The sequence below is a fragment of the Eulemur rufifrons genome, chromosome 2 (genome assembly GCF_041146395.1).
Source record: "Eulemur rufifrons isolate Redbay chromosome 2, OSU_ERuf_1, whole genome shotgun sequence".
NCBI lineage: Eukaryota > Metazoa > Chordata > Mammalia > Primates > Lemuridae > Eulemur > Eulemur rufifrons.
In genome coordinates this window covers 84,766,269-84,792,694 of record NC_090984.1, presented here as the reverse complement: position 1 = coordinate 84,792,694, position 26,426 = coordinate 84,766,269, and the positions used below count along the sequence as shown (strand labels likewise).

The following is a 26,426-nucleotide window of genomic DNA, read 5'->3' as shown; positions in this document are numbered from 1 at the left end:
AATGATCTATATTAAAAAGTACAGAGTTTACTTATTTTTTTCATTTAACATTCACAAATGTGTATCTCTCAACCAGTTTCCTAGTATAATCATAAATCAGGCATTTTGATGGCAAAAATATTCTAAAACAACACTCAGGAAAATATCAATACTTCATCTAGCATTGTTCATAAAAATACTCATGTTCAGCCTTTTTGGAAATATTAATCATATTAGTCTTAAATAATTCTAAGTTCTTTTGCTCAAACCAATCATTGATCTGCCGTCAGACCAGCAGCTTATAAGTCTTTGGTACTAACAGTATAGTTTATAAGATGGTTCTGAACTAATACTCCAGAGTAATGCCAAGAGAAAAAATGTGGTTCTATTTCTGGATATATTCACTAGCTTGCTTATAGCAGTTTTACTCTAAAATTTAGAGTTCTAAAGCTAAATGTCTAAAAGAAGTAAATAACTGCTGCTTGTTCTGCTGGTGTTGGGAAATAGTATTAACCTTATATGGTGATTTGATCTGTGAGGTTGGAGTGAAGGTTTTGTCCTGCATTAATTTTATTAACACACATTGTAGAAGATGTAGAGGACATCTTGACATGCAAGAGTGAAACACATCTCTTATAATGTTGATTTCATTGTACAATGCTTTTTCTAAACATTTAAATCCTTTGGTTGCCATGTTCATGTACTCTGGAGAAGAAAACTTTCTTAAATAGATTATGTCTAGGCAGAACCTAAAACTACGAAGAGAAACATAAAATATAGTTAGCTATTCTATGCTCATGGTTTATTAAAATCTAAGTTAACCTTAATGGTGCTGTACCACTGTGCAAAGAAAATGCCCTTAGGTAGCCCTACCTTACTTCTTAGAGCTTGCTTATTTTGCTTTTGTATATTTGATAAAAACTGTCTCAAATGTTTCCTTGTGTAGTTTATGGATAATGGTTAAGTCTGTATGTCAGTTTCAAATGTTGCTAACCCTGGCTTGTCTCCGATCAGGACTCTAGATTGTCTCTCTGCTCCCTCCCCCTCATTGTGTTGGGGGATATCACACAGGTTAGGCAGAGAAAATACTTTTCCTGGAATTTTGGAATTATGTTATTTAACTTGATAATTACATTAATATTTCAGTAGTTACATCTCACATTTCTCTGTTATGGAGTAATTGATATTTTCTCTTCTACTTAGTATTAAAGTAGTTTAGTCAAGCATTTTAAGTGTAGAAGGCTTAATTGGCACTTACAGAAATTGAGATATGCATGCACTTTGAAAATGCAATTGACTGTTAAAGGATTTGATTAATCTATGCCAATATTTTTTCTCCACTGTCCTAAGTATTCATGAATAAGCTATATATTGGGTGAAAGTTAATACAGATATTCTTTGGATTGTGTTGGGTTATAAACCCATCATAAGTTGAAAATGCATTTTAGTACACTTAACCTACCAAATATAGCTTAGTCTATCAGCCTAACTTAAATATGCTAAAAACACTTACATTTAGGCTACAGTTGGGCAAAATCATCTAATACAAAGCCTATTTTATAATAAAGTGTTGGATATCTCGTGAAATTTATTGAATACTATACTGAAAGTAGGAAGAAATGTTTATATGGGTACTCAAACTATAGTTTCTACTGAATGCCCATCACGTTCACACCGTCATAAAGTAAAAAAAATCTAAGTTGAATCGTTATAAGTTGGGGACCATCTGTGTAAGATTTGCTAATGTCAATTTCAATGACTGTCTAAAGTTTAATATAAATTGTGATTTTAAATTGTATATGGTTGTAATGCCAAAATCATGGAGAAGGCCAATCAGTTATGGCAGTGTGCGCTTTAAAAAAATAACTTTCTTGCTATAACGTTTGGCATTTATTATATGAGAAAAGAAATTCCTAGGTTAAACATTTAGATGCTGGTGGGATATGTGATGCTCCTGTTTTCCTCAGTATCTTCATAGAATCTCAAGTTCTAGAAGCAGTGTATATATAAAAGTAGTCAGCTTTCCTTATCCATAGGTTCTGCATCCATAGATTCAACGGAACTTGGATTGAAAATATTTAGAAGAAAACCCAAAATACAAATGAAAACAATACAGTGTAACAACTATTTACAAAGCCTTTACATTGCATTAGGTAATGTGAGTGATCTAGAGATTATTTAAATTATGTGGGATATGCATAGGTTATATGTAAATATGCCATTTTATATCAGGGACCTGAACATCCATGGATTTTGGTATCCACTGGGGGCTGGGGCCTGGAACTAATCCTGTGAGGATTCCAAGGGATGACTATTAAAATACTGATTTTTATATTACAGTACATACCTGTGCTCTGGTCTGAAGTTCCCAAACAGCACTAGTAATCATTTTGGAGCATTCCCTAATGAAAGTAGTTCATTGTCAGCAAGAAGAGTATGAGACAAAAATAAGACTTTTGGTCATTGTATGATTATTTAAAAACTAAATTTTGATGTGGTGAAACTTTGTCTTTTGTGGAAGTGCCTGTGAGTCTGCAACCTGGTGGTAATAGCCAAATGACCATTGGTTCAAATTTGTGACTACCACTAGCCAAGAGAGCCACGTGATTACTGTGTGCTGTACTGAAACCACTGATGTCTGTTAAAACAGATGGCTTTCACTCATTGTGTGATCCTTGTCTCCAGCCCAAATAGCTGCTTTGGGTAGCTGAAAGTTGAATTTAAAGACAAAAAGATAGGTTCAATAGTATAGGGTGAGGTGAAGGAGTATGAAAATTAGAGATTGTTAATCTGTAGCTAAATACTTTATAAATGTGAAAGAGGGATTAAATGCATTCTTTGTAGTTCCTAAGGTGGAAAAAAATGGAGCAGCTGTCTGAACAAATGATTTCCTCATCTCTGAAAATGTTCCAGCATATGCTGAATAAAGACATGTGGTGCTGATCCAGTATTGGGAGGGAACTGACCAGAAGGCTTGGGATCATTTAGGATTCTGTAGGTCTGTGAAGTGAAAAACAATGGAAGAGGGCTGGTACAGTGGCTCAGGCCTGTAATCCTGGCACTCTGAGAGACTGAGGCAGGAGGATCGCTTGAGGTCAGGCATTGGAGACCAGCCTGAGCAAGAGTGAGACCCCATCTCTACAAAAAAAAAAAAAGAAAAATTAGCTGGGGGTGGTGGTGCACACTGTAGTCCCAGCTACTCGGGAGGCTGAGGCAGGAGGATTGCTTCAGCCCAGGAGTTTGAGGTTGCAGTGAGCTATGATGATGCCACTGCACTCTAGCTGGGGCCACAGAACGAGACTCTGTCTCAAAAAGAAAAAAAAAAAGAAGAAATTCCAGAAGGAATAGTGGGTGAAAGTTAAAAATAGTAAAATGAAGTAAAAGTGTAGTAAATAATAAAAATAATGCAAATATTTTCCATATGCTTTTTTTTTTAGCATTACCTCCAGGTAAAATATACCAAAGCAGCCAGTGCATTTCTAAAAGGAAAATTGTACACTAATTTTCCCTCTAAGAGATGAAAGAGACACAGTGAATTTTGTCAATAAAAGCTTTAGGAATATCTGCACATATACATTTACATTCAAGTTGATAACACTAGTAATTTCATTACAATACAAATTATGCTACAGAACTCTTAAATTTCAGACATGGTCATATATATGCTGTTTAAACTTCTTTATCTTGATACAGATCTTGATAGTGAATCTCTTGATAACAGATGTGCAGCTAGTTTGTCCCGAAACTCATGAAGGTAATTGTATTGCTGAAAAAAGTAAAGATATGTTGAAATACGTTGTAGAAAACTGTTACCCAGAGTAGACACCAACACTAGTAGGAATCAAAAAAATATTTGCTAAGAACAATTTTATATCTTTTTGGGTAAAGAAGCATTTGTGCCATGCATGGGTAAGTTTTATCTTTCAAGCTGTATATGGTGTGAAAAGCTATTACTTTAAAAATCTCTAAAAAGCAGAAGGTAGCATGAAATACAAATGAATATTTTATAAGGCTACAAAATCCTTTATCTCTTTACTTGTAGGACCAGATAACATTGAAAACACTTCATAATGGGATTATTTTTGCTATTTTTTTTTTTACCTGGGTAGTGAGTAAGGAGGAGAGGGCACTTCCTATAGCAATTAACAGTGGTATATTCAAGAAAATCCATTTCTTAATTTATAGAAGCCCAAGTCATCTGCTTTTTGTGATGACATAATCCATTTGGAACAATTTTCATAGACAGTATTTTTTGAAAATCCCACTAATCTTAATAGATAAGCAAAACAAAAGCCTTAAATAATTTATTTGGAGTTTTAATAGCTTTACAGAGGATATTGTTACTGTGCTAATCATCTCATTTCATATCTGTATTGAGAAGTTGAAACTACACTAACTTACACTAGCATAGAGATAAAGCCTGTTTGCTACAGAATGCTGAGGTGATTAAATTGACAGTCCATACTAATGCAGGCTTAGTTCTCACCAGTATTAAAGATATAAAACATACACATATTCGTACATGTATTTGACTATGCATTTTGTTTCAAAGAGAAGAGAGACTCAAACTTTTTGGATTTGCAGCAGCATTTGATTTTAAAATAATGGGAGTTCTTTGTTTTCAGTATCTGTACAGGCTAGTGGATCCTGTATGGATTATCTTGTGATTGACCTTATTTAAGCCCTCAGAATCAGGTTGCTTGGTGAATTTATCAGTAATTATAATAATTTGCCATACATGACACTGGATTAGACCTTTAACCCTGGGAAGATGGACTCAAGCCCAAGGAGCTGCCTAATGGCCAGGATTCTTTAGTATCCACTCCTGATGAATGGGTACTAATGCTGAGACAGGGTGTGTGGGAGAGGAAGGTAAATTAGCTTCATAGATCCACAAATAAAGCAAAATCTGCTGAATCTTTTCAGTAAGACGATTAGTATATAATAATATCCTTGGCATTGCTACTGCAGTGATTTTGAAGTGTTTGGGAATGTAAATGGGGAAGATGTCGCTTTAGTTATCCACAGCAAAAGATAATTAGCATCACTTTACATGTTTTGTAAATGTTTTGGTGATACAATAGGATCTTCCTTAGATCTTTTTGGTTAAGAATTTACCTAAGAAACTACCAAGTTTATTGTAACCATCTCATTGTTTCCAGTGAGAGGATCCATTCCCCAAACTGAATGGGGCCAAAACTGAGCAGTGGTAGATCTTTGAAGAGTAAACCGGAAAGTTCAAATTTTTTCATTATTTTGTTTGAAATACTTGTGTGCTTTTGCAGATATCTGTGTTACATTTAAACATAAATTTAAAAAATTAAAAGCATAAGTGACATTTGAATACAGTGCTTTGGGATTTCATTTTCCTGCCCTTTTGGTTGTGTATTACACTCGCTGTGGTCGTAATGTAACGGTCTGCCCCTAACCACACCAGCAAGCACAACCTCCTTACCTTGATAGTCTGTATCGCCCCAGACCCTCTTACATCTCGCAGGCTGTCTATGGCTTGCTGTGGGGATACCGTGTCAGACAGGTATAGAAGGAGACAAGCAGCTACTAATGGAACGTGACAGAAAAATAATATATTACTAAATAAGAGAGTAGAACATTTTATATTTAATTAGACTTCTGTTGATAACAGAATATAATTCACATGCCATACAATTCGTCCGTTTAATGTGTACAGTGCAGTGATCTTTAGTATACTCAAAGATTTGTGCAACCATCACCAATTTTAGAACATTTTCATCACCTTAAAAATAAACACTGTACCCTTTTGCTATTATCCCACTGTTACTCCAACCCCTGCCCTAGTAACCACTAATCTTCCTGCCTCTATAGATCTGCCTATTCTGGACATTTCATGTAGATGGAATCATACAATATGTGGTCTTTTGTGACTGACTTCTTTCACTTAGGATAATGTGTTCAGGGTTCATATGTATTATAGCATGTTTCCACACTTCATTCCTTTTTATGATTAATATTCCATTGTATGGCTATACCACATTGTGTTTATCCATTCGTCAGTTGATGGATATTTAGGCTGTTTCCATTTTTGGCTATTACGATTAATGCTGTTATAAACATTTGTGTACAAGTTTTTGTGTGAATATGTTTTCATTTTTGGGGGGATATATACCTAGGAGTGGAATTGCTGGGTCATATGGTAACTATGTTTAACTGAGGAACTACTGCCAAACTGTTTTCCAAAGCAGCTGCACCACTTTACATCCCCACAAGCAGTGTATGTGGGTTCCAGTTTCTCCACGTCCTTGCCAATACTTATTTTTCATTTTTTTTTATAATAGCCATGCTAATGGGTGTCAAGTGGTATCTATTGTGGTTTGGATTTGCATTTCCTGATGACCAATGATGTTGGGCATTTGTATATTTTTTTTGGAGAAAGGTTTATTTAGGCCCTTTGCCCATTTTTAAATTGGGTTGTTTGTCTTTTTATTCCTGAGTTGTAAGAGTTCTTTATATATTCTGGATACAACTCTCTCATCAAATATATGGCTTGCAAATATTTTTTCCCATTCAATGGGTTGTCTTTTCATTTTGATAGTGTCCTCTGGAAAACAAAGTTTTTAATTTTGATACTGTCCAACACTAAAAGGAGTAACCATTACTCCAGTGTGGCATTTCATGAACTGTTTTTGTTTTTCCCAGCACATTTTAAAATTAACATATAGTAATTAACTTTGGTTTTCATACTTATGTTACCCATGGATATTATTAATACTTAGAAGTTTTACTATCAGTATCATAACACCTACCTAGGGAGAACATTAGAAAACATTAAAAAAAAAAAAAAAGATGCAGGAGCTAAGACTTGTAAGTGATGTTTTACAGAATCCTCCAAAGCAATGCTGAAAATCCCTCCCACTCCCACACAAGCTTTTTAGGGAATACCAAGTTTAGGGCCTTAAATAATCCTTTGAATCTTAGCAAACTTATATTGTGTTTTGTTTCATTTTAATGCAAAGTGAGCATATGACCCAGAAACAGGAGTTTGCCTACTTTGAGGTTAAATTAATAATGAAAATATATTTCTTACCAAGACAAGATCTGCCAAGTCCTCCATAACAGCTGAAAGGGAAATACAGTTTTGAAATTTGTCCATTTTCACTTCGTCCCTAGTGAAAGCTAAAGAGTTGTTCTTTCTGCATTTTATTTATAACTCTAATGCCTAGCACAGTGCCTCACATACAAAGATTAATAAATATTTTTCAATTAGTTAAGAGCAAAGTGTGTTTATTTCTTTGTTGGGAGGGTCACTTCTAAGAGTCAAGGTAGGCAGGGTCTTTTCATTGACCTCTGTAGACCCCAAGATCCACATGTACGGAATGGAGCATGTTACTAAATAGATAGAAATCAGACTTTTTACCAGATGCCACTTTGATTATTTTCCTCTGTCTAAACAAAATCTGAGTGATTACAGGGCAAATGCTATTCATATAATAACCTTTCATTTATCTAAAACGAAGTAGCCTATCATAGAGGTCTAGAACATGGGCTCTGGAGTCCCACCACCTGACTTTGGGTCCTAGATCTGTCACTTACTAGATATGTAAAGCTAAGCAAATTATTTAATCTCTTTGGGGCTCAGCCTTTCACCTATAAAATGCTGATAACAATAGCACCTACATCATAGTGAGGATTAAATGAGGTTCACTTACAAATGACTGAGCATTTGTAAAGGGCTTGGAACAGCTTGGCACAGAGTAATAAGTAAATGAATGTCAGCTGCTATTATCTAGCACCGTGAAGAAATTAGCAGTTTTGCACAATTGGATTTTTCAGAAAAAAGATTTACTCGCAGCAGCAAACCATTCATTTTAAGCATTTTCAAAGATCCTAAAATACGCATTACATGCTTCCTAACTTACTTAGAGGGTATACCGAACCTAATTTAGTGCAGATGACTTATGAACATCAGTTACTGTAGTGTATTGTAGATAAAGCTGTAGATACATATCTTGCTATAGGATGTAAGACAGAGAACAAAATAGGTACTGACCTCTAGATTTACTCATGAACTTGCTTTCTACAAAGTATCCCAGATGTAGTCCTGTTTTAGAGATCTGGATCTACCAGATGAAGGCAGAGAGAGAACTCTTCAGTGGCTTTCTGCAAGATTAATACTGCTTTATATCTCTTGCTGCTTTCATTTTCCTCTGTATTTGATGAGTTCCTACTCATCTTTTAAAACCCAGCTCAAAGTTCATTTCCTGAAATGCCTTTGTGCTCCTATAGAAATGACCACTTTTCTGTGCTACCTCTTCTGTGTACACACCTTGTGCCAATCTTAATGCACTTACACATTAGTGTTAGCTGCGGGTTCCTTCAGGGTGGGAACTATACCTTGTTTTGCAGTCTTAGTGTTTGGCACACGATAGGTGTTATAGGTTAAATTATGTCTCCCTAGAAGATGTGCTGAAGTCCTTATCCCTGGTACTTATCAATGTAACCTTATTTGGAAATAGGGTCTTTGCAGATATATTCAAGTTAAGATGAATTAGGGGAGGCCCTAATCCTGTATGAGTAGTGTCCTCACAAAAGGAAAACGCCATATGAAGACACAGACACGCAGAGAATCATGTGATGACAGAGGCAGAGGTTGGAGTGATGCAGCTACAAGCCAAGGAATGCCAAGGATAGATGGCCACCACCAGAAGCTAGGAAGGGGCAAGGAAGGACCCTACTCAGAGCCTCAGAGGGAATGTGGCCCTGCTGACACCCTCATTTTGGACGTTTAGCCTCCTGAACTAGGGAGAGAATACATTTCTATTGTTTTAAGCTACCCATTTTGTGGTGCTTGGTTATAATAGCCCAAGGAAACTATAATACACAGAGCAAGCAGTGTTCACTGATTTATAAAGGGCTGAAAATGCCCAGGCAGAACCAGCGAGACAGCATTGGTAGACAGCAGGGCAGTGAGAAAACGTACCAGCTCCTGTTTCTGAGGAATGAGCTTTACAGCTATCTAGCAATGTGGGCCCTCAAAGATGGCAGAATGGATAGAATTGTCTTTATCCAACAAGCTAGTCATTGTAGGACACCTTTGAAAGCTCTAGACAATGAAAACTTCCAGGCATCAGATGCTTTATTTTATGGGAGCCTGAACATATGCACAGACACCCATCTACCTGTCCATCCTGTTTGTACTCTGTGCAAACATTAGAGCATTTGGTTTGCCAGAACCTGCTGGAGTAGAATGTGTTAAGTAAGCTTCACTTCACTATACTGAGCTAGTCTGATCTCTGGGAAATTTTCAGTAGAGGCTGCTTTCAAAAATTTACTGGAAAAACATCTCAGAATTGGTTTGAAAAATGGGTCCTCAAATTGGAAGATATTTTTCTTTTTTTCTTTTTTGAGACAGAGTGTCACTCTGTTGCCCGGGCTAGAGTGCCATGGTGTCAGCCTAGCTCACAGCAACCTCAAACTCCTGGGCTTAAGCGATCCTACTGCCTCAGCCTCCCGAGTAGCTGGGACTACAGGCATGCGCCACCATGCCCGGCTAATTTTTTCTATATATATTTTTAGTTGGCCAGATAATTTCTTTCTATTTTTAGTAGAGACGGGGTCTCACTCTTGCTCAGGCTGGTCTCAAACTCCTGAGCTCAAACAATCTGCCCGTCTCGGCCTCCCAGAGTGCTAGGATTACAGGCATGAGCCACTGCGCCCAGCCTGGAAGATATTTTTCCTTAGCTTTATCCATCCAATAGTACTTTACCTGTACTTACCAGAAAATTTAGTATAGACATCTATTCAGAAATTTTGTTTTACAGTCAGTACTTGATGAGAGATTATGCTTTTCACTAGAGAAAGTTTGGAAACTATAGGATGTAGGATGGCTTCTAGTTCTTTATTGCATATTCTGCAAGCTATAGTTCTCTGTATATCAGTTTAGTTTGGCCACAAACAGGTGTGTCCCCAAAGACCCTTGTGCTGGTTGGTTTGCCTTCAGAACTGGCATTGTTGGCATCAGGCCCCTGGGTTACAGGTTTAAGGAGACAAGTTGGGCTTGCCCTTTCTCTAGGTGCCCTGAGACCACACTGCTATTTGGGTCAAAGCAATGGCCTTAAGGCTTTTGCGGTATCAAACTATTTAATACCTTACCTTGTTCCAGAGAGGATTAAGCAGCTCATTAGGATATAAAATGCACAGTAAGCACAATGAAGGACTAGTTTTCTCACTGTGGCTGGCTCTCCTTTGAGCATCTACTGCTCATCCACAGCACCACTTCTAATCTTTGCCATGCTACCATCTACTGCCCATTGCTGCTCTCATCTTCCTTTCTCCAAGCTACTTTTTTCTTCTTGCCTCCTTTTCCCCCTTTCCTTATCCCATTTTATTTGTTTTAAACTTTTCTACCAGCAGCTTGTATTTTTACAGTCCTTGACAAACAATGAGTCCCTCTTTCATTCTGGTAGTGAAATCATATCATCAAATGTCATTTTCAAGTCATATTTTTAATATTGCTCATTGCTTACGGCTGGCTTTTTTGCTGCTAATTTTGAAAAATTGACTTTCTTGCTATTGAAGCAAGTAAGCAATTTGACAGGCTGACCAATAAATGTGGTGTTACAGTAGAACAAGAACGATGCCCTGTCTTTTTTTTTGGTGGTGGTGGTGGGGAGGATCCCAAAATTGCAACTAAAGTTTTAAGAAAAAAAGAAAGGAAAAAAAAAGCCTGTAACCTGGTTCTGAAAATTTCCAGATCTACTCATTTATTATCTTTACTCTTGAAAATAACAGGAAATATCTGGGGGCCTACTCTGTACCAGACATTGTGCTAGTACTTTTCACGCATTATCTCCTTTTAATCCTTGCAACAAACTATGAGGTAGGTAATAAGGAATAGGGTGGCAATAATTCGAGAAATCATTTTGACTGGACACTTCTCATCTAGTGTATGGAGAAAAGCAGAACGTACTGTATTAAGGTTTTTCGGTTATTCTTAAGGCAGATTGTAAGCTCCTCCATTATTTCACAGCAGCTGGCTATGTCAGGAGTGCCTCCATCTGGGATTGGGTGATGATGAGTGGTAATTCCATACTGCTGGTAGAAGTCCAAAAGGTTTGGGACTCTATATTTTGACAGTTCCCCTCTGGTGCAGAAAACAAATATGTCTTGTATACCATAGCTCTTTAGTTCTTCTGCCAATAGACCAAGATACACACAGACACACACATAGAAAACATTACAGATTTAAATACGGTCAAGAGGGCGAATATGGAGTTAAGTTTCTTAAGCCAAACTAGTAACAAATGATAATCTATAAATTTGATGTGCCTATTGATAACATCTGAATTGAAAGGTGATTAGAATTAAACCTGACTTTATAAATCAAAGTGATTTTTAAGGAATGAATTTCAAGATGAGTCAATTGCTGTTCTGGCAATAAAAAAAAAAAAGTGACAGTCTTGCTCTATCATCCAGGCTAGAGTGTAGTGGCGTCATCATAGCTCACTGCAGCCTCGAACTCCTGACCTCAAGCGATTCTCCTGCCTCGGCCTTCCAGAGTGGTAGGATTACAGGCATGAGCCATAGCGCCTAGCCGCAAAAAATTTTTTTGCAATGAATACTGCTTTAAACTAAATTTAAGTACACTAAATATTTAAAAATAAACTCTTGAGGAGGAATAATACCACATTTTTTTTTTCTTTTTCTCACAAAATCAACCACATTTGCTACTTCATTACTTTGCTGTTTGTTTTACCCTAGGTATTGTATTAATATAAAAAGTCTCCAGCATGGCCCTGGTGCCAGAGCTCTTGTATTCTCCCTTATATCTGCACTATACCACACCATTGCATATTTAATTTTATGGACTAGATCTCTAGAAAATAAAGCACTAACTGTATTAAACTTACGTAACTCAGCTATTTTCACCATGATATGAACCAAGAAATATTACTATAAGCATTTGATATACTAGAACATCTTTATGACAATATTCACTATAGAGCATTTGGTTCAAAATAAATAATTCTGGCTGATCTAAGCCCCCCATCCCTGCCCTCTCCCTGCCCCTAAATCCAAGGACATTTAGCTATTAAGTACAAAGTACTAGTCTTGGCCGGGTGCAGTGGCTCACACCTGTAATCCTAGCACTCTGGGAGGCTGAGACGGGCGGATTGTTTGAGCTCAGGAGTTCGAGACCAGCGTGAGCAAGAATGAGACCCTGTCTCTCCCAAAAATAGAAAGAAATTATATGGACAGCTAAAAATATATATATAGAAAAAATTAGCTGGGCATGGTGGTGCATGCCTGTAGTCCCAGCTACTTGGGAGGCTGAGGCAGGAGGATCGCTTGAGCCCAGGAGTTTGAGGTTGCTGTGAGCTAGGCTGACGCCATGGCACTCTAGCCCGGGTAACAGAGTGAGACTCTGTCTCAAAAAAAAAACAACAACAACAACAACAAAGTACTAGTCTCATGAAGCTAGTCCAAATTTGGGATGTACTGTAAGCGTAAAACACATACCTGATTTCAAAGACTAAGCAAACTATCTCAATAATTAGTTTTACACTTAAAACCTACTGAAATGATAATATTTATGATATTTTAGGTTAAATAAAATACATTATTAAAATTAATTTCACCTGTTTTTCCTTTTTTCCTGTGGCAGATAGAAAATGGTTACATATATGGCTTCCATTTTATTTCTATTAGACAGTACTGCTCTAGATCAAACTATTATCATTTTGTACTTGTAAAAGAATTTAACCTGTAGTTAACATACCTAACCATTTTTAAGAGAGTAGGTAATTTTCTATTTGCCTCTTGTATACATTTGATAATTTTTATTATACAATGGTTTCCAAACTTTCCTAGAAAGGACTGAGGAGGTACCACAGGAACTGCAGCAGGGAGATTCTAGGTCTTCCCCCATCAAACATTTTGGTCTGTTTTATATATTGGATTCTATTTAATATTTCATTGCAGAAAAAAAAGTTTTTGAGAAAAATTGGAAAAACCTTTAATAGAAGATACTAAATGAATATAGCATTCCAAAATGTACAAGATTGATCTTGAACCAATGATTTAAATTGCATATAATTTGCTTATGATTTAAATATTCTCCAAATGGGAATTTCCTACCATCGTGGGTGCGTGTAAAGCAGAAAATCTTTATAAATCTGCAAAGGTCAACTAATCTATTAGCCTCTTTAAGTCATTTTTGGTAGGTGAGGAATAAATTCTAAAAGGGACATTAGCAAACTCACATTCTAGAATAACCAGGAAAAGATTTTAAGATGTAAAAAATCTGTACTGGTCAGATCAAGCAATATAGACATTTTTAGTTTGTGTATTATAAGGATATTGGTAGGACTAGGAGGCCTGAGATATTCCAGGCCAACCAGAATAAAATATTTTGAAAATTCACATTTGCTAGTATCATGCAATATATAAATTCCAAATTGGGGTTAATTATCAGGATTATTAGACTTGAGGCTATAATGCTATGAACATCCTTGGGCATGCCATGATTAGTTCCCACTCTGTCTTTCCCCCTTAGCTGCTGGCTCTCTACATTTTCTATCCAGGATGGAAATTTCACTGTTTCCTTGGGGGCCCCAGCTCAGGCTTAATTTCTACTACCACAGTCAAGGCTGTAAGGAATGGTATGCTCAAAGATCTGGGCAGTGCAATATGTCAGTTTTCTATTTACATACTTTTCTTACTCTAACCTCAAATGCAGTTTAATAGAACTACAAAAATCAGTGAAAAGCAATGCCATGTTTAGGTAAATGATGAGTCCTTCGTGCCCTTCACAAATACCTCTTCACATGTTAGAATAAATCTATAGTTGGAAACTTTACAAAATATTGAACATTCATTGGTATATTGAAAAAAAAAAGACTATAGTCCTTTTGACAAAGAGATTTTCAGCATTATTTTTTTAAAAACCTATTAGTATGTTTGTCTCATATTATACCTACCTGTATCTTTTTGGATATTTCTTCTAATATCTTTAAATTTACAACCTATAAGTAGTAATAAGGCAAGTAAAAAAGTCAGTTTTGGTCATATATAACAAGTATATTTAAACACTTATATAGTTACTTTAGAAAGTCATTCCACTTGATAATTTATATGTTTCAATTCCATTCTGAAGGTGAATTTCAATTTCTTATATTTTTAAGAATATAATTACAGGTATTCATCCTAATCAAGGATTCTCTATTTATGTCCTTTTTGTAACATGTACCTGGCTTGCTTGTTAGTGAGTAGTCCTCAGCTTCACTTGTACCCCAGGTTTTAGTAAGATAGGTAAATCAGAACTGTAGAGCTGTGAATGCAGATCTGGGAAGGGTTGAAGGGTAGATCTATGTTCCTTTATCTCTAGCTCACCATGAGGGCTTCCAAAATTGAGTTCTCCAGTGCTGATGGTCTATGCAATTCTCTTATTGCCCAGTGCAGAGAATGATGTGTTAACTGACAAGAAAACTGCTCTAAATACATTCATAGCAAGCCAATTGTAGTGTTACCTACCTGGAAGAGCACATAAACCAAGAAACTGAGAACAATTCACTCGTGACAGAGGTAGCCTGAAAAGAAGAAAAATTGATCTAGTTCAGTTTTTAAAAAAATTATAAATGGAAATTCAATCTAACTAACATGGGTGCTTGCCACTGAATCAGGGTGTGTTAAAGTTTTATAGTAGTCATAAAACAAATTTCACAGTTAAGATATCAATGTGTTGGTCACAAAAAGGCCTAAAAAGACTGAAAAATTTAAAACAGACTTACTTACTTTGTTACTATTTAAGTCTTTAAAATGCCAAGTTAATTTAAATTTACCTCTAAGATAATGATGCTTAGACAGTGAAGAGGTAGTAAACAGTGTACTTAAGTTATTCTGTAGCATGTTACCTGAGATGTTTTGCATTAGTAACCTTAGGAAAATAAGCCGGAAAATGACCATCTGACAATTTCATTCCCAGCATTTACTCTACATTACAAGATGTTTTTGGTAGGACTTTCTTAACAGATATAATTTCATATGATGAAAACCACAGGCTACCCATTCTTTGTGATAATGGAGTTTGGTTAAAATGAAATAATTTCAAGAAACCATATTTCCAGTTTGCTGTACTCAGGGACAGAGGCTCATCTTGTCTGCAAGTCAAAAGACGAATTTAAAGGAAAAACAGAAGGCACACTACAAATACCATGTGACTTTGAAAATTAGATGAGTTTTTGAGTTTAAAAGAGGGTTTGACGGGGAAATGAAAGGTAATGCTATTTGATGGCAGGACAAAAACTTTAGGGACAACCACATTTGTTACTCTTTCTCTTCTGACAGTAGGGACAGTACTTTCTTAAGGAGAAAGATTATTATATTTGCAGAAATGAGAGAAAGCATTTGATTGCTGGGTTTAGAGAATCTGGCATGACCATAAAGTCACTTGTCAAAATTGGGAAGTTGATTTTATATAGAAACTTCTTTTCGTTATTGTATCTATGTGGCTTTGATCTTAAACAGAGTCTGCTGATAGATGCATTACTGTGACGAGTACTTTTAAATATTGCCTAGGATTTGACTTACTGATAAGTGATGAAGTATCTCATATTTGGTATACTATTTTTTTGTCATAGAAGAATAAGTAGATTTTGGTACTAAATGGGAACTCATTTCAATCCTATATCTTCTCCTTACTAACTTGCTCCTACTAAAGTTTTCTCAATATATAAAGAAGGACCAAAAAAAAAAAAAAAGTCCTTATTCTGTATCATTGATGGTAAATGAATTGTGGAGTTAGAAGATCCCTTAAAGCTTAGAATTATATAATCAGCAAGAGACTCAATATTTTCAATATGTGGACTACATTCTACAATACTAAGATTACTATGTAATATCAAATATTTTAGCTCATCATTGATCAGAAATGCTAACATACCATGATATCTGAATTGGAGTCTGTTCATCTTCAATGGGCTCTTCATCTGATGAGTCAAACTCACTTGGTTGTATTGAACTAGGCTTCAAAAGAAATGTTATGTTAAATAACTGTAAAAAATATTTATATGTAGCTTTTGTATAGCTAATCCTTGCTTAAATACTCACTGAACTCATATTTGCAACTTATTCAGTCATCAATCTGAATATGAGATCAGTCATATCAATAATAAACGATTGCCATTTACCATCCTATTAATAATTACAGCACTGCATAGTGGAAAGAGAGTTAGATTGGGAGCCAAGAAACCTGGCTTCTGGTCTTGGCTCTGCCATTTATTATATAATCTCCAATAAACCACTTCAGTTTATTCTGGATCTCAGGCTTTGTCAACTATAAAGTGAGGAGATTTATTCATTCACAAACATTTCCTGGACACCTTCACTTGCCAAGCTCCGGAGATGCAAAAGATCCATAAGATAAGCAGCCGGCCTATTTAAGGTGTAAGTGCTAAAACAGAAGCAGGAACTATGCACTGGGGGGAAGAGAAGAGAGTGACTGACCACTCAGGGAGCTGGGGAAGGCTTCACAGAGGAGATGCTTTAGCTGGGTTTTGAAGAGCAGGAGGTTTTTAGGCAGATAGGGAAGAAGTTAGAGCAATTAAGGCAAAAGAAGAAAGGGCTTGTGTATTCAGGAACTGTGTTATCAAAGTAGAGATAAAGCAGAGGAGATGAAGCTAGAGAAGAAGTTTTAGCTTCATCTAAACTTTGCCCCATTTCTAAAAAAAAAAAAAAAACAAACACCCCAATACAGCCTGGTAGTTTGGTGGGGGGAATATAGGTGAACTAACATTCCTCCCAACTTTTTGAATGACTGGACTAGAGAGATTGAGATGGACTTTGTATGCTGATCTAAGAAGTTGGAACTCAATCACACAGGCAATATTTCTACCTGGAAGACTATACTCTCTGCTGGAATTTTGAAAGACCAATTAAAAAACACACCCTTTTGCCACTCCCTAGTTGGAGCCACCTGAGAGATAAGACATTGGTGAGGCAAATGAAGATCAAAATCTTAGTTTTATTATTGAGTGTCAAATGGATGTAGCTTAAAGCTGTGGCCAAGTGGGCTTGCCAATTCTACACCCCAGAATTAGACAGACTTGGCACCCAGTCACAGTCAGCAATGGACAATCCAGGTCTCCTGAGTGACAGAGAGTAGACCAGAAAGCACCTTCTGCAGGCAGGCAGGTAGATCTCAAGAGAGAAGGGAAGAAAAGGTTGAGCTACTTGTGTTCAGTTCCTTTCAAACTCCAGGATCAGATAACTCACTCTTGCCCTTTTGGGAACAGGTGGAGAGAGAGGCCAGCCACATGGAAACATGAGGATTAGCAAGTGTAACCACCTAATGCCCTTTCTAGCACTGAAGCTATATTCTACAATGGTCTTGTTACTAGAAGATCACATGACAGAACAAATTTAGGCTATGGATTTGAGTTGCTTTGGATCTATGGGAAGTAATATAATCAACTGAACCCCAAAGGACCTTCAATAGGTTGTCAACCTGGTGGTAGGTAATGAGGTGGGGTTTCAGCTCCTTGCCTGCGCCTGTTTTTTCTTTCTTTTTCTTTAAAGCAGCTTTGATGATTCAAGACTTTAAATCTGTGTGGGCCATTCACTCAGCCTCTGCCAGCCAGGTTTATAAATCCTAACAGAGTTGGGCATCTCAACTTCTCCAGGCCCAGTGCCTCTGAGCCTCAGGGAAAGGGACGCAGTGCCAGGTGGCCCTGGGGGATGGTGAGAGTCGTGATGTCGCCCACAAGCCGGGGCGTGGCATTCATACTCATAGTTTCCCCCAGTGGGCGCAGGGCAGCCCCCGGACACCCTTCAGGGTTGGGGTATCATCCCGACCAAAACGCTGAAACTTAAGCTCTCTATGCCTCAGTTTTCTCGGTACAGCGGGGCTCGGCCGTGTTTGGCAGGCTGCTGAGAGGCTTATGAGACCCTGCAGGCGGCATCCCCCAGCAGGCGCACCGCGAACGTCCGTCTTCCCCTCGTCCGCCACCTGGTTCCGCGGGGTCTCGCTCTGTAGCAGCCGTCTCTTCGCCCGTGAGGGGAAGCTCCACTGCTCCGACCCGTCGCAGGACGGTTACTGCGCGGGTCCTGCCGCGCGACCAGGCCTGGGCTGCCCGCTGGCCCAAGATCTTGCCTCCGGGACCCCTCCTGTCCCTGCAGCTTCGCTCCTCCAAGCCCCCACCCGCCCGACTCACCGGCTTCATCGCTGGCCGCCCCACGTCGTGACCAGTGCCGCCTCCCTCCGCAGCACCGGCGTCTCGGCCGCTGCCCCACGCCTCGCCCACCCCTCCCCTCTGCTCATTGGTACATCCCTCCGTGAGGTGGGTCGCGGCGTCTTCTGGGACCCAATCAGATCCTCTCCCTGTTTCTTACTCCGCCTCCGGGTGCCCCGGCTCGGTCTCTAACCGCTCATTGGTTCCTAGAAGGCCTTTGAAAGACGCGCGGGAGGAGGGCCTCTTGGGGCCCTCCCGTTGATTGGCTGGGAGGGCGCTCTCCTCCCGCCAGTTGGGAGCGTGGAGGGGGCGGGAGCGCGGGAAGGGGGCGGGAGCGGTGCGGGGCCAAAGCCCTTTGGGACGCTGGAAAGCAGTGCTTTCGGGTGTCAGAGTGGTAAATAGAATAGAGTTTTTGTTTGCTTTCTTAAAGTTTTTTATTTCTTAAGGGCGTAGAGGAAGCACTGTACTGGAACGTCATATGAAAAACAAACACATAGACTTTGTAATTATATCTAGTCATGCAAATACTGTGGAAAAGACTAAAAATCCACAGTATCAACATATTTTATATGCTTGACATTTTATGTTCTTTACCATTCCAGGATTTTGACAAGTTAGGGTGTAAATCAATCTTCGTGTTCACCAAATATGAATGAAATAATATCGTGTGAAAGGGAGATAAAACGATGCCACATGAGTCTACAGTGCCAATGTTTCTACACACTTAGCTATAATCTTTTAAAAATGTGTTTGATGATTCTCTCCCTTATTCTCCAGTTCCCATTTAGCTGGCTGTGGGAAAGGAAGCCACCTGGAGTAATATCACTTGCAGATCTGAGAAACATACGCAGAAGTTTGTTTCCTGACTGGTGTTGTGAAAGCTATTGGGTACGAGCTATTAGAAGGAATTCCCTAGTAAAAAAGGTAAGACTTTAAGTTTGACTTAGAGTCTGCATTAGTCGGGGTTCTCCAGAGAAACAGAATGAATAGGATGTGCATATGTATCTACAGAAAGAGATTTATGTTAAGGAATTGGCTCCTGTGATTGTGGAAGTTTGGCCAGTCCAAAATCTCACAGGGAAGGTCAGTGGGCTAGAAACTCAGGAAAGAGTTGTACTTTGAGTCCAAAGACAGTCTGTTGTAGAACCAGAAGAGCCCAAATTGCAGATGTAGTCCAGAGGTTGTCTGCTGGCTGAATTCCGCCTTGCTCAGGAAAGAGTCAACCTTTTGTTCTGTTCAGGCCATCAGCTGATTGGACGAAGTCCACACATATTATTGCAGGGCAATCTGCTTTATCCAAAGTCCACCAATTTAAATGTAAATCTTATCTGAAAACACTTTCATGGAAACATACAGAATATTTGTTCAAATAACTGGGCACCATGGCCCAGCTAAGTTGGTGTACAAATTTATCATAGATACCCTTTGGGATTTTCTACAGACAGGAAATCCTTTTAGATCTGTGCTGTCTAATATGATGACCATGATATTGGTAGATTATCTCCAAAGTCAAAGGCTAAATTAGAAAAAAATTTTTCTTTATAAACTCAAGAAGCACTTAGGAAATATCTATCCTCTTTTAATATAAGTCTGCTTCCTCAGATGAAGTCCTCAGGAGGGCTAAGAAGCTGGTCACCACCCACCACATATTTATAGCTATTGTTCTGGTGTGTTAGTTTGCATTTCATATTAGTGGCCATGGTACTTCGTACAAGGGGATCTAGGTGAATATACATCTAGACCCAGAACCCTGCCTTTGGTCAAAGCATCAAGTATTTAAGGTGCCTCTACTTTTTGTTGTATGGCTAAGATTGTAGACTCTTTAAGCACAGTGGCTATGCACAATTTAAAATACATTTGCATATATTTGAAAGTAAACCAGGCTAACCCTGTGTGAAATTGTGAAATAGATAAAGGTTGCCTATTGGTGTTTTGGGCTTCATACCTCATCTTTGACCTCTCCCTTCTCAAAAGTTAAAGTCAGGTGTGTTGGAGGAAAATTGAGTGCTGGAAGCATCTGCTGTGCTTGCTTTGTCCCAGGCCACTGAGAGACGAGTAGTGCAGAAAGTGGGTGGGCCGTGGAGCGTGTGGGATGGCCAAGCACACTGCGACGTGTGTGTGCTTACAAAGTAACCCTGAGTGGAGACTGAGAGGAGGATGGAGCTCCAGGATGGAAAGCACCTCCAGCCAGATTGTCCCTTAGGAAAAAGGGGCCTGGCCCAGGAAAGTTGAACAAAAAAATAAAGGCTACAAAAACGACAATCAATATCTAGCCTCACATTCAGTAGAATAAGCTTGTTTGACTATAGATGTCTTTTGTGTCATTTCCAGAATGTGAACCATTTTAACCACAGGCTTATTTCTGTCCTAATCTTAAGATCCTGAGCTCAGGTTTTATAATCTGCTGACCTTTCCCTTCCACTCTCCTCTGTTCATTGCAGCCACCATATGTCCCTGGGTATTGGGAACTCCTGCTGTGCCTGTCACCTCTGGTCAGCCCTGTCTCTGGCCAGCTTTCTCTCTCTCCCTCAGCTCATCCCCCGACTCTGGCCTCCGTGGACCGGTGATGTTTGCTCTGTCTTCGTGGTCCAGTCATTCACTGCCTCATGGTTTTGAGTTTCTGCTATTTCAACTTTTACATCCCCCAAACCTGGAGTTGTCATTCTTTGCATTTGAGAACAGCTGGATATATTACTACTTCTCTACATGTTGCTGGGATTGGGATGGGGGCAAGGGATGGGAGGGAAGAAAACTGGTGAGTGAGACAAAGGGGTAAAGCACAAGAAACATAGGCTATTGGGGCAGCAAATGCAATATATTCCTTTTTTAGTTACATGTGTAGAAGATTAAATTATAGAAGACTAACCTACACGCATTATTTATAGATAATAACACTAAAAGTATAGCAAAGGGGAAGAAAAAAACTTCAAAAATTTTTTTGATTTCTTATAAAATGATTAATTAATAAACACCAGATTGCTTTTGCCCTTTTATTTATTATTTTTATTTTTAAATTTTTAAAGTTTTATTTTTAATTGACAAAAAATAATTGCATATATTTATGGGGTGCGATGCGATGTTTTGATACAAGTATACATTGTAGAATGATGAAATCAGGGTAATTAGCATAACCATCACCTCATCTATTTATCATTATTTTTTGGGGGGGGCAGTGCAGGGGTTCTTGGAGGAGGGATTGTTGGTTTTAGGGGAGAGCATGGAGAAGTCTTTCTGGAGTCTATAGGAGGGACTGAACGGTTGAGAATGGGAGAGGGAAGGATCATTCAAAAGCGGTTGGTTTCAGGGATGGAGATTTTAAAAATTTTAGAGCTGAATTCAAGAATTTGGGGTCTGAGGCATGGGTTTGAAGGAAACAGGGCTAAAATTTGAAATGATGGGAATAGGGATGGGGACTGATTCATAGGATTTGAGGGTTAACAGGGTAGGGGTCCTTAAATTTGGAACCAGATTTGTGGTATGGGGCTGGGGTGGTTGGGGTGTGTTGGGAGGGTTGGTGGGGGGGGGAATATAATAGGAGTTAACTCATCCTCCAGGGCTAGATTTGGAAACTCATGGGTCAATTTTGGGATATGAAGGCTCAGACCTGGAGTGAGGAGCCTAAAGGGTGAGACTGAGGGGCCCAGGGCTAAAGATTTGGGGGACTTAATTAAGCTCTTGTTCCCCCTCCCATCCCAGGCCCAAGTTTGGAAACTTTGAGCTGACCTTTGAGTCAGAGGTTAAGAGGTCAAAAAAGGAAACTTGGGAGGGAAAATGGCCTAGTTGTGGAAAAGGTCCTGGAATCAGAGAGCAACAGGAAAAGTCTGTGGGTTGGAGAAGACTCAGGATTGGAGGCTGGAGGGAGCCACGATCACTCCTGGAAAGGAGGGACAGGAGTCAGGAAGTAAAACACGCCTCTCTCTTCCAAAAAACACTCATGCCCTTTGATTGGTAGGTAGCCTTTTACCATAAAAACCAGGTATGTCACTCAGTATATGTCTTTATCTCTGTAGGTTTTATTTGGCTAATACAAAACTGTTAATATACACTTACGCTTCTTTGTTTTTTGCTTATCTGTTCCAAACTTAAGAAATTAAAGGATATTGCCTTATGTGTCTCTGTGCTAAGTCTAGAGCTGTTCTGTTAAATACTAGTGGGGAAGAAAGCTTGAAGGGACTGAATGGTGTTTGGAAAATAAACAGCTAGGTTGAAAAGAGAATGGAAGGTTGAAAAGAGAATGGAAAGTTAAAGAGGGCTGAAAAGAAGGAAGAATAAATGAGGTGGGAGTGTCCTCTGGGAACTGAAGACCGTGACAGATGCCTGCAGCGTCAGCGTCAGGAGAGGCCTCTCAGTCCTTATTTTCAGGGAGAACTCAAAGGACCAAGAGACAATTGGTGCCTCCTTTGCTGGTCAGAAAAGGTCATAAAAAACTCATCCTAAACCAAAGATGGGAATGTGTAAAATTCCAAAAGAATGTGAACTTCTTGGCTAGCTGATGGAATAAGAACCTGCATTGGACACGGAATGGAGTTCAGTGGTTGGACAGAGGTATTTAGAACTCAGTGGTCTTTAAGTAACAATAATAGTAATAGCTGCCATTTTTAAGAGCTTATAATGTGTCAGGCACTGTTTTAAGATCTTTACCTGCATCTTTTCCTTTAATTCACTTAGTTACCCAAAGAGATGGCTCACAAAGATGAAGTAACTTGCCCAAGGTTAACTGGCCCAGCCAGGAAGAAGTAGAGCTGGGAGTTGACCCAGGCAGGTTGACCCTAGAGGCTGATGCCCTTAAGCACTATGCTGTACAGCATCGCTAGGAAAATTTGGGTCTGTATCTTTTCTATGCGTGCTCAATGGAGTGCCCCCAGAACTTTGTCACAGATGATTGTCAAACTATAATAGTAAAGTGTACACGTATTAGATGACATAAGTGATCTGAAAAAGTTAAAGATAAAATGGATCTCATGGCAGAGCTGTGCAAAAATCTAATTGGGGAAATTAGGGCATAGTAACTGAATATGAAAGATATTTCTAAACTTCTAAGTGTATTAATAAATCTGTATCAAGAATATCCCAACAGGCTGGGTGAGGTGGCTAGCATCTGTAGTCCCAGCTACTTGGGAGGATGAAGTGGGAGGATCGCTTGAGGCCAGAAGTTCAATTCCAGCCTGGGCAACATAGTGAGACCCCCTCTCTAAAAATATTTTTAAAAACTTGGCTGCCAGGCATGATAGCGAGGACCTATAGTACCAGCTACTTGGGAGGCTGAGTCCAGGATTGTGCCACTGCACTCCAGCCTGGGTGACAGAGCAAGACCTCATCTCTAAATTAAAAAAAAAAGAATATCCCAACAGAATGGTGACTGGCCTAAAGTCCAGAAAAAGCACTCTAAAAAAGAAAATGGCTGTTTTTTTCTGCCCTGCCCTAGGAGGAGTAGGCAGAGACTGGTTTTTCACCTAACCAATTTCCTCTTCTTGGGCACACAGCTATACTGCATTTCCCAGTCTCCCTTAGAGTTTGGTGTCCATGTGACTGAATTCTCTCTAATGGGCAGGAGGTGATGTGAGACACTTCTAGGCCAGGTTTATAGAGAATCTTACACAGATTTGCCCCCGGGCTTTTAGCATGAGCGTGATGCAGAGAAGCAAGTGCTTTTGGAAGCCAAGAAGAAAAAGCAATGCAAATTAATTTTAAGATGCCCTTGATTGTAGGCTATAACCCAATTTCTGAAATGTAAAATGCTGTGAATCTTAATCACATATGTTAGTGTGGGCAGTCTGATCACTGGGGAGGTACATATCCATTGTCAGTGGTATACTGGCATGCGGTTTATATCTTGAGGTCTTGTTGGTTTGGTTAGAATGCCTCAGTCCTGAAGAGTTTGATCAGTACTGGGCACAGGGCCACTAGAATGTTAGCTCAGTTTTGTCTGCTTTGTTCTCTGAGGTTTGCCCAGCACCTGGAAAACCTCTTGCACATGAACAAACATTGATTGGATGAATGAACACAAAGTTGGAGACTGGTGGTGGCTCCATGAGGCCTTCCCTGACAAGACAGCCAATTCCCCTCAGCTTAGCCATGGGAAGGCTTTCAGGTGGTGGCAAGAATGAACCTGACATTGTATGTTAGCAGTTAATAGCATTGTTGGGGGCTATGATATTTTTGTAAGAAACTAGAAGAAAAACTATATAAACAAGGACCAAATTCTGTTGTGTAGGTAAGTGACAGTTGTTGAAAAAATATCAGAGAAAAGAGAAATCAAAATAGAACAGAAAAATCTGGGACAGCTTTGTGGTATAATAATTTATTAACCACTTTCAGTGTGTCAAGGACTGTTCTAATTTCTTTATATGTTTACACAGATTTTGGTAGATGGCATTAATGGTCCCAATCTTCATCCCTCTTTGGAGCCATGCCCTTTGCCACAAGACTTGGTAGTTCCTCCCATGAGTAAGGTAAAGCATATTTTCCAGCTCCTTCACTTTGGATTTGGCCTTGTGACTTGCTTTGGTCAATGGAATATTAGTAGGTACTGTGTTGGGGTGTCCCTAAGACCACCCCCAGGTTCAATGATTCTCTGGTAGGACTCATGAGACTCAGCATATAGTCGTACTCAGGGTTATGATTCATTACAGAGAAAGGATTCCAAGCAAAAGCAACAAAGAGAAGGAGGCACGGGGCGAAGTCCAGAGGGAACCAGGTTCAAGCTTCCAAGAGTCCTCTCCCTGGGCATGCTTAACTTTCCCAGCAATGAGCTGTGACAACATGTGTGAAATGTCACAGGGAATAGTACAGAGAAATTATCACCTGTAGGACCCCAAGCAGTAGGGTGGAAGCCACTTGCAGTTATCCCCATCAGGGGTCCTGGCCTTAGCCAGTTAAAACAAGTCCCATTAACTATAAAGGCCTGTTTTAGAAAGCCAGGTGGTTTCCTTCTTAAGTTTCTGTATGAACCTTTTGTTCCTGGCCTGAGGTGTCAATTCAGGCACAGCACAACTCTGGCCAGTAAGCCACAGCTTTCCAGGGCTGGCAGTGCCATGACAGTCAGGGCATGTCCCTGAGAAGTACTGTCCTAGCTGGAGCATGTGGCACCCCTGGAAACTCAGAATTTATAATTGTTAGGACATCCCCAGCAGGACGTGCCTGGGCCAGGCGGTGCAGGTTGACACCATCCCAGTGGGGCCTCCCACTGCGGGTTCTCATTCTGGTCCAAATAATTTCGTTCAGGCCTCAGTTATAGAGAGACTTTCCCAGACAGGCAGTTCCAAACAGCTCTGCTTGTCAGTGACATCACTCCATTTGCCTCACAAGTGTGGGCGACATTTGTAGGTGTTCTGTGCAGACAGCCAGGGGCTGGGGCTGTCCAGCTGTCAGTGCTGTCCCCATGCGGCCTCAGCTTAAAAGCTAGTTTGAACTGAAAGTGCCCACAGCAGCTTGGAAAGGCAGCTTGGGGAGCTTTGCCTCATGAACAGGGGAAAGATTCTAGAAACAGTTCTAAAAGCAAAGATCGTTAACATCCTCCCTCTCCCTACCTCTCCCTGTATCTTCCCAGGTGGCAGGGTTTTGTTTGGTCATCTTTGTTACAAAATCAGTATTTATTAATAGTAATAATTACTTTACATTTTTTTTCCTAATCACTTTTTGTTTTCCTTATCAGACCTTTTGTCTGAAAGTTTATGTGCAAGGGGACAAAAGAAGTTTCACAGAAAAACATTTCTACAGCACTTAACCAGAGAGTCATATCATGTTCAGGAATTGATCATGACAGAATCCTGAATTTTCAAAAAGTTTCAAAATGAGTTTACACAACCTCCCACTTTTTTCGTCCTGATCATTTATCTAGTGAGCAGCCTAGAAAGATCAATTTCTTTCTGGGTACAGCTGCATTTAATAATCAAACTGCCTCCTACAAACTGCCTTGCCAGGAGAAAGGTGAGGAAGTAGAGTCAGGCTATCAATCCATTGTAGCAACTGCAACTAATCCAGAAAGTCAACAGAACTAAGCCGCAGAGACGATGGTGAGTGTGACCTGCCAGGAGTGGTGGAGCGGTCACAGTCACTGTGATGTGGCCTCCCCAGTGTGCAACTTTTGGCAGCAATCGCAAGCTGGGAATGCAGTCGGCCTGTCAGAAATGTAGAGTTGAGCAGCTCCATTTCAGATGGGCCCATCAGAAAGTAAAGCCTGTTCCAGGAGCATCTATATGTGACCCAGCTGGTCTAGCCAGCATCCATGATGTTTTCATAGTT

At 39.4% G+C, this 26,426-nt stretch overlaps 1 protein-coding gene across 2 annotated transcripts; it reads right to left on the bottom strand.

Annotated features, from left to right (window-relative positions):
- Positions 1-3,515: 3,515 nt before the first annotated feature.
- Positions 3,516-18,229, bottom strand: CDKN3 (cyclin dependent kinase inhibitor 3). 2 transcript variants are annotated; one of them, XM_069464945.1, is made up of 8 exons: positions 18,165-18,229; positions 15,896-15,978; positions 14,488-14,543; positions 13,935-13,979; positions 10,925-11,147; positions 7,043-7,074; positions 5,435-5,538; positions 3,516-3,745 (listed from the first exon to the last, which is right to left on the bottom strand). In XM_069464945.1, exons 1-8 carry the CDS (start codon positions 18,171-18,173, stop codon positions 3,659-3,661), a joined length of 639 nt encoding a protein of 212 aa, XP_069321046.1. In that variant the 5' UTR covers positions 18,174-18,229; the 3' UTR covers positions 3,516-3,658. The 2 variants fall into 2 exon arrangements, with proteins under 2 accessions (XP_069321046.1, XP_069321047.1); XM_069464946.1 differs by lacking the exon at positions 14,488-14,543 and having other exon boundaries at positions 15,960-15,978.
- Between the last annotated feature and the right edge of the window lie 8,197 nt (positions 18,230-26,426).

Bases quoted from the DNA above. Each gene is read 5' to 3' on its own strand.
- CDKN3 (XM_069464945.1), bottom strand. The intron at 13,980-14,487 runs GTAGGTAACACT...TACTACTTATAG, and splicing joins TGGTTTATGTGCTCTTCCAG to GTTGTAAATTTAAAGATATT. The intron at 3,746-5,434 runs GTAAGGAGGTTG...TACTTTTTTCAG, and splicing joins GGGCGATACAGACTATCAAG to CAATACAATTACCTTCATGA.